This window comes from Haplochromis burtoni, unplaced genomic scaffold, assembly GCF_018398535.1.
Source record: "Haplochromis burtoni strain Fernald_Lab_line unplaced genomic scaffold, NCSU_Asbu1 Contig_1098, whole genome shotgun sequence".
Classification (NCBI taxonomy): domain Eukaryota; kingdom Metazoa; phylum Chordata; class Actinopteri; order Cichliformes; family Cichlidae; genus Haplochromis; species Haplochromis burtoni.
In genome coordinates, this window is record NW_024583459.1 from 27,535 (window position 1) to 34,782 (window position 7,248).

A 7,248-nucleotide genomic window follows, 5' to 3' on the forward strand; every position below is an offset into this window, starting at 1 on the left:
AGTTCACCGATACCATCAAAAGCCCTAAAATACTACGAGATTCATGCTCATGATGAGTGGATGGAAACTTCTGGCCGATGACTACTCTACTGATGATGATTTAAAATATTACGTAGCTCTATCAGACCTGTCGTGACTGATTTTCACTTCAGTTCGTGTGTAATTTGGCATACTTCAGGCTTTTCACTCTGTTTCCCACAACATTGGTTTGTCCCTTGAGTAAAGAGCTTTGTATGCTTTAATGATTTATAGATCAGAGTTCAGAGGCTCAATACACACAAGAAAAAAATTTCATTTGAAAATGGTCAGGGACAAGGACTGGATTGAAAATGGATGAAAAAACATCCAATGTAAAAAGAAGAACTTTGAAAAAGCTTGAAAAAACGTGAAAAACTATTGGTCAAGAGAATTTTTTAAATTACAAGACAATCTGGCTCCTTGGAAGAAACATATGGAGAACTGAGGGATGGCATTTGGACATTACATCCATTTTTGAGATACAGTCTGTTTCCTGACTTCCCATGATGCACTGCCATGTTACGTTTCGTTCGGTTTCTAACTTTCTCAGAATTTAGGATGAAAAATATTTGTGTGACGTTTGAAATATTTGACAGCTTGAAACAGCATAACTGTAGATATAAACATCATAAAGAGAACAAATACACCTGTGTGACGTCAGCACAGAGAAGGGCCATTTACCATTTTACCAAATAAACACAAAATAAATGAGTGCAGAATTAAATGAGAACATAAACAGGGCAACAGTGTCATACATCTTATATATTATGAGACAAACCAAGAGCCAAAGCACATACAGCAGTTCCGCCCACCTGTCCTTCTTTTGTTTCTATGCAGACGTTGCGAGCCGCCGGTAAAACCTACATGATCTTCTTTGTGGTCGTCATCTTCCTCGGGTCATTTTACCTCATTAACCTCATCCTGGCTGTGGTCGCCATGGCGTACGCCGAGCAGAATCAAGCCACCATCGCTGAAGCCAAACAGAAGGAGGAGGAGTACGCTCAGATCCTGGAGGCGCTGAAGAGGAGAGAAGAGGAGGTCTGATCACAGGCATGAAAACTTGCACAGGATCATTTAAACACAGCTGAATCTTTGTTTTATTACAGCAGGCAACAACCAGGACAGCAGAGCTGTTAGAGGATGCAGACCCAACACTGCAGAAGAAAAATTCATCTACAGATTTAAACAGCCACAAGCTAGAGCACAATGCAATGGAAGGTACATACACCTGTGTCATGTTACCTCTAACACAGAGCCTGTGGGATGTCCTGTCATTATGACCAACCAGGTCAAACTGTTCAGAGGTAGACGTCGAGCACCTTGCGGGAAAAACGCAGCTGGTCGTTTTCATTTGATTGGTCCCTATGTAAAGTCTCTTTAAAAGCATTTTGAAGTCTCTGGTAAAATGTCTGTGCTATACTAACAGTGTTCAGTGGCTCTGTGGTGTAGTGGTTAACACCTGGCCTTATACGTGAAAGATCTTTGGCTTGAAAGTGAAAGGAGGCACGAAATCCATCCTCAGTGAGTCCCAAGTTAGCATAAACCCAGATAAACATGAGGGTTCAATCATCCATCTGTCTCAAATCACAGCTGCTGCAGCTGAAAATACCAACCTACAGTGTCCAAATAGCATCATCTCCAATGTTCATAAATGTCTATAGTCATTGTTCAGCTGCTTTCAAATACATTTGGTCTAAAATATTTATAGGCACATTAATGAGCTCAAATCAATTGCAGCTTTCATGTATTTCCCACAAATAGCAGAAACATGTTAAACCAAAGGTTGAATTTAACTTTGAGCTACTGCTATGCAGCAGAAGGTGAAATGAACAAAGACTCCAGAGGAGAGATTTAAACCACAGTGGTAATGAGTAATAGCTACAGCAAGAACAAGGGAGATGAAAATTAACCTTCTTCACCTGGAGATAGAAATTCAGTCTAAATTTTTAAACAATCTCGCTTGACTTCTGATCTCTGGCTTGTGACAGTATGCAGGGCAAAAGCATAACACAAACAGAAAGCCTTCACTGTACTTATAACCTCTGTGAAGCTCTTTGTCTTACAATGAACACTGCATAAATCCCATTTAATTGGTCTGTGACATTTGTATGTGATATGTGCACATCTGGACCTTTAGAGAAAATCTCAATAAAGCTCATGCTTCACCAATCAGCTGTGACTTTCAGAATTTGAGGATGACCAGAGGCCGTGTCCTCCATGTTGGTATGTGTTCGCTGACATCTTCCTGAAGTGGAACTGTTGTGGCTGTTGGCGATGGCTCAAGCAGTGGCTCTTCATCATTGTTATGGATCCGTTTGTGGACCTCACCATCACCATCTGCATCGTCCTCAACACTGTCTTCATGGCTATGGAGCATTATCCAATGACAGAGGAGTTTGAGGAGCTGCTGAGTGTTGGGAATCTGGTCAGTGATAGAGTCATACAATGTGATCCTGATTAGATGCATTCAGCTCACATGAATGTTACACTCTGTTAAACACGGTAAAGATCTTAACATATTTGGATGTCTGACCCCTCACCTCTAAACCCCCAGGTCTTCACAGGTATCTTTACAGCTGAAATGGTCCTTAAGCTTCTGGCCATGGACCCGTATTACTACTTCCAGGTCAGACTTTGCGTTTGTTTACTGATGATTCACAACTGTTCCTATAGTAACATTTTTGTACTTTTTGTCATGGCTGTAGGTGGGCTGGAACATCTTTGACAGCATCATTGTCACCATGAGTCTGGTTGAACTGGGATTAGCTAACGTTCAGGGCCTATCAGTGTTACGCTCATTCCGACTGGTCAGTGCATCATCATCATTGTCATTACCATCATCACTTACTCAGAAAGTGAATGAAAAATGATATTAGTGCTAGTCTGTCTTCTCACCCTTATCTCACATGCCTCTTCACCTTTACAGATGCGAGTATTTAAGCTGGCCAAGTCCTGGCCAACCCTGAACATGCTGATAAAGATCATCGGGAACTCGGTGGGGGCTCTTGGGAACCTGACTCTGGTTCTTGCCATCATTGTCTTCATCTTTGCTGTCGTCGGCATGCAGCTGTTTGGGAAGAACTATAAAGACTGCGTCTGTCGCATTGCAGAGGACTGTGAGCTTCCTCGCTGGCATATGCATGACTTCTTCCACTCCTTCCTCATCATCTTCAGGGTGCTGTGCGGTGAGTGGATCGAGACCATGTGGGACTGTATGGAGGTGTCGGATCAGACCATGTGTCTAATTGTCTTCATGATGGTCCTGGTTATTGGAAACCTGGTGGTGAGTATCTGACTAGAAAGTGCTTTTTCCTAAATCTGTTTCTTATTGTTTCAGGTTTTGAAAGTCAAAGGTATATGGTGACATTTACAGAAAGGCAAGCATAGACGATAAACCCAGCGTTTTTGTTTCAACACAAGCCTCATCAACCATTCACAGCAGATTTTTTTCCATGCTCTTTCTATCTAACATTCACATGCATTGATGCATCAGAAATTAACCTGAGGTTAGTATCTTGCCCAAGGATATTTGTCATGCACATTGGTGCACATTGGTGCACTGGTGGTGAGATGCTAAACAAACCTGGTGTACCCAAACATGAGGGTGCACTAGGAACGTCTGACAGAGGCCCAAATCCAAAAGCTCTTCAACTCCCACCTCTGGCGGAGTTTTTAAGGCATTCTAATGGAGGTTGGTGTCATGGTCCTGAGTCTGAGGACTCAGTGTTTTGTGTTTCTTTATGCTTTGGTTCATTCCGAGTGTGTATTCTGTTGTGATTTTGCCATTTGTTAGGTTTCTGTTCTTTGCCTGCCTGCTCCCACTTCTCTGTGTTCCCTCTGTCTGTCCATGGTGTTATTGTGTCTGCTCATGAGTCTGCCTGTCAAGTTCAGTGTCCTGTCTGGTTCTCTGTGTCTGTTAGTTTCCTGTTTTATTCTGAAGGTCTCTGTCTGATGTGAGTGTGTTCAGGTTACTTTTCCCCTGTCCCGTCAGCCCAGATTCCTCCCAGCTGTGTAGCCCTCCTGTCTCTCATCCCCTGATTACTGGTGTGTGTATTTAAGCCCTGTGTGTTCTCCTGCCTGTTGCCGGTTCGTCTGTGTTCCGCGTCAGTCTGTGTTTCTCCGCGTCAGTCTGTGTTACTCTATGTCCTGCTCATCTCTCTGCTTCTCATCCCTTTTTGTTTCATCTCAGGTTTGTCATTTAGCTTTCCCAGTTCAGGTCTTTAGTTTTGTCTTCCCTCTTGCCTGTTTTGCCTTCTTACCACTGTGTAAATAAACTCACCGACATCTCATCCACTGCCTGCATCTTGGGTCCTTCTTCTAACTCCACACGGCTCGCCTCGGCAGCCGTGACAGTTGGTGACATTGAGTTCCATTAGATCATGTTCCATACCTCCACACCATTGCTGTGGTTACTGCAAGGGGCTACGGCTGCAAGGGAAACACGGAAGATCAAGGGAGCTGTCAGGCTAAAGGAGGTGTCTTATTGGGCTTGGTTAGCCTGTGGGACTCCAGAGGCAGCTGACAAGTGCTGGCAGGCTAAACGAATTGGGCTCTGACAGTGGCTGATGCAAAAACTTGGGCGTGGGGCGAGTTTGGTGAGACCATGGAACAGCACTTTTTGACGGCCTCATGGCGACTCTGATAAACCGTCTGATGACTCACACAACTGGTCCGTGGCTATGCCCCTGGGGTGGACAAGATTTGCCCTAAGTTCCTTAAGACTCTGGATGTTGTGAGGCTCTCTTGGTTGACACGCCTTTGCAATGTTGAGTAGAGTCCTGGGACAGTGCCTCTCATTTCCATTTGTGAAAAGGGGGAAAAGAGGGTGTGCTCCAACTACAGGGGGATCACACTCCTCAACCCCCTGGGACTCACTCTCCAGTATCTATGTCGGGATACTGGAGAGTGAGTCTGTTCATTTGTTGAATTTTGGGTTCAGGAGGAACAATGCCATTTTTCTCCTGGTCACCGTCACAGGATACTCAAGGGATGTGGTCAAATGCCTTCTCCAAATCCACAAAAACACATAAATAGGAATTATGAGTTGTACATTAGCTTGCCACAATTGCTTTGAGGCTGTCCAAAAGTGCTGTTCCATGCTCTCACCACACTCAAGTTTGTTGCATCAGACACTGCCAGAGTCCGACTTCATTTGAGCTGACTTTGGAGCTCCACAGGCTTGCCAAGCCCAGGCCAAGTAGATTTAAATCTGCTTCCAGAGATGATAGCTAAATGCACCCACAAGATGCCAGTAAATCAAAGGATGACGTAAACAGGCAATGAGAGAAGCTTTGTGACAGAACACTGAGATGTGAGGCGAGAGACTGCTTTCATGTTTTGGTTTAATTGATATTGATTTATAGGTTTTACTGAGCAAGCAGTGCCTGTCTTGCATTCGCTGATAAAACTGTTATTTTTTCATTCTGAATGTGTTCCTAAATTAGTTTCTTCTTATTTTAGGCCATGAATCTGTTTCTAAAGCTTTTCCCTTTTGTTGCAGGTCCTGAATCTGTTCCTGGCCTTGTTGCTGAGTTCTTTCAGTGGTGATAATCTAGCAGCTCCAGAAGATGAAGGAGAAAACAATTTACAAATCGCCATAAACCGGATTAACCAGGCTGTGGCCTGGACCAAGTTCTGGATCCTGGAACACATCTGGGCTTTAGTGAGAAATAAGAAACAAGTCAACCAAGACCAGTCCAGTGGTACAAGCCATGTTTCAGATGTTTATTGTTTATTAGTGTTATGTGTAAAGAAAAAAAGCTTTAAATTGGATTTAATGTCCATTTACTTTAGCAGTCAGTTGTGAGGAAGACGACACAATGATGAAGGAGGTATTACCTTTGACCTTTGTGACCTCAGATGAACCAGAGCCCCATGACAAAGCCTCTAGCTTTAACCATGGCATCCTGACCAGTAACTACCATACCATTGCATCCCTGCGGGTCCCAATAGCCGAGGCTGAGTCCTACTTTGACATACGTGAAAATGAAGAGGAAGAGGAAGATGACCTGGATGGAGAAGAGAAGTACTCACAAGTAATCCCTGTTATTGTTCCTTTCTATTCTATGGACCTTTTTTCACAGCAGCATGATGCAGTAGCTAGTATAGGTAAACACAGGTAATTTAGGCTCTGCTCCTGTATTAATGTCATTAGTGTTGGATTAGTTTTAGTAATTGTAGAACATCTGACCAATGTTGTTCATTAATGCTGCTTTAATATACCTGTTCCGTATTTGTATGCTGCGCATGCACGCAGTGAGACGGGGCAGGGGAGAAGGGACCCGCCCCCTGGAATGTGATGACTAATGTGTAATGGTTGGTTTGTTTCGAAGTAAATGATGCTCGATGATATTCACGAACCCTGAGTCATTATTAAACGACAAACATGGTGTCAGAAGTTGTGGTTCGGTCATCTACTCCAGCACTGCCGACGGAGTGGTAAGACTGAAGTTTTCCAAACACTTTACGGCGGAAGCAATAAAGTAACCAGCTAGCGTTGCTAGGCTATCGTAGCAAGAGGCTATTAAACGTCAACGACCATGTCGGACGGATTCCGTAGACCAGACCCATTGGTGTTTTGTGGAAACATCGCCGAGAAGTGGCGTATATTCGAGCAGGAATACGACATGAGCCGCTGCTCATTCCGATAAGGATGCTCGGACAAGAGCGTTCATCCTGCTAAACCTAGCCGGCTCTGAAGCCATCGAGCGGGAGCGCGCATTCGTTTATACACCCGCTGTGCACGCGGGGGAAGGAGAACACAGGCGACTGGTGACCGAAGCAGAATCGAGAGAAGACCCGGAATGTCTAAAGCGCAAATTTCGTGAACTCTGTAATCCCCAAACAAACATAACAATGGAAAGGCACAAGTTTAACCCCAGAAACCAACGGCCAGATGAAACAATTGAGTCTTATGTGAGTGACTTAAAAAAATAAGCAGTGTTGGGTAAGTTACTTTAAAATAGTAACTTAGTTACATTACTAGTTACTTCTCTCAAAAGTAACTCAGTTACTTCAAGTTACTCGTTACTTTCAAAGTAACTAGTTACTAGGGAAAGTAACTTTGGTTTTACTCAGAATTCTCTTTCTCCACTCAATCTGCCTAACCCAAATGGCCTCCCAAACACAATACACAGCAGACCCAAGATTATCAAAGCACCACAAATAACCAAACTGATCAGCAATCAACTCAACTAATTGCCTACCAGGCAAGTCCTAGCCAAGACAGAC

General features: G+C 43.7%; 1 protein-coding gene across 4 annotated transcripts in view; it reads left to right on the forward strand.

Moving 5' to 3' along the window:
• Positions 1-6,053, forward strand: part of LOC102298427 (sodium channel protein type 4 subunit alpha B) — a gene marked incomplete at its 3' end in the record, with an annotated part of 16,368 nt that extends 10,315 nt beyond the window's left edge. For all 4 annotated transcript variants that reach the window (XM_042216534.1, XM_005951883.2, XM_042216533.1 and 1 more), the window contains 8 exon segments: positions 856-1,056; positions 1,125-1,236; positions 2,205-2,443; positions 2,573-2,644; positions 2,724-2,825; positions 2,945-3,301; positions 5,519-5,720; positions 5,812-6,053. In XM_042216534.1, coding sequence (XP_042072468.1) covers positions 856-1,056; positions 1,125-1,236; positions 2,205-2,443; positions 2,573-2,644; positions 2,724-2,825; positions 2,945-3,301; positions 5,519-5,720; positions 5,812-6,053 — 1,527 coding nt within the window.
• Positions 6,054-7,248: the final 1,195 nt, after the last annotated feature.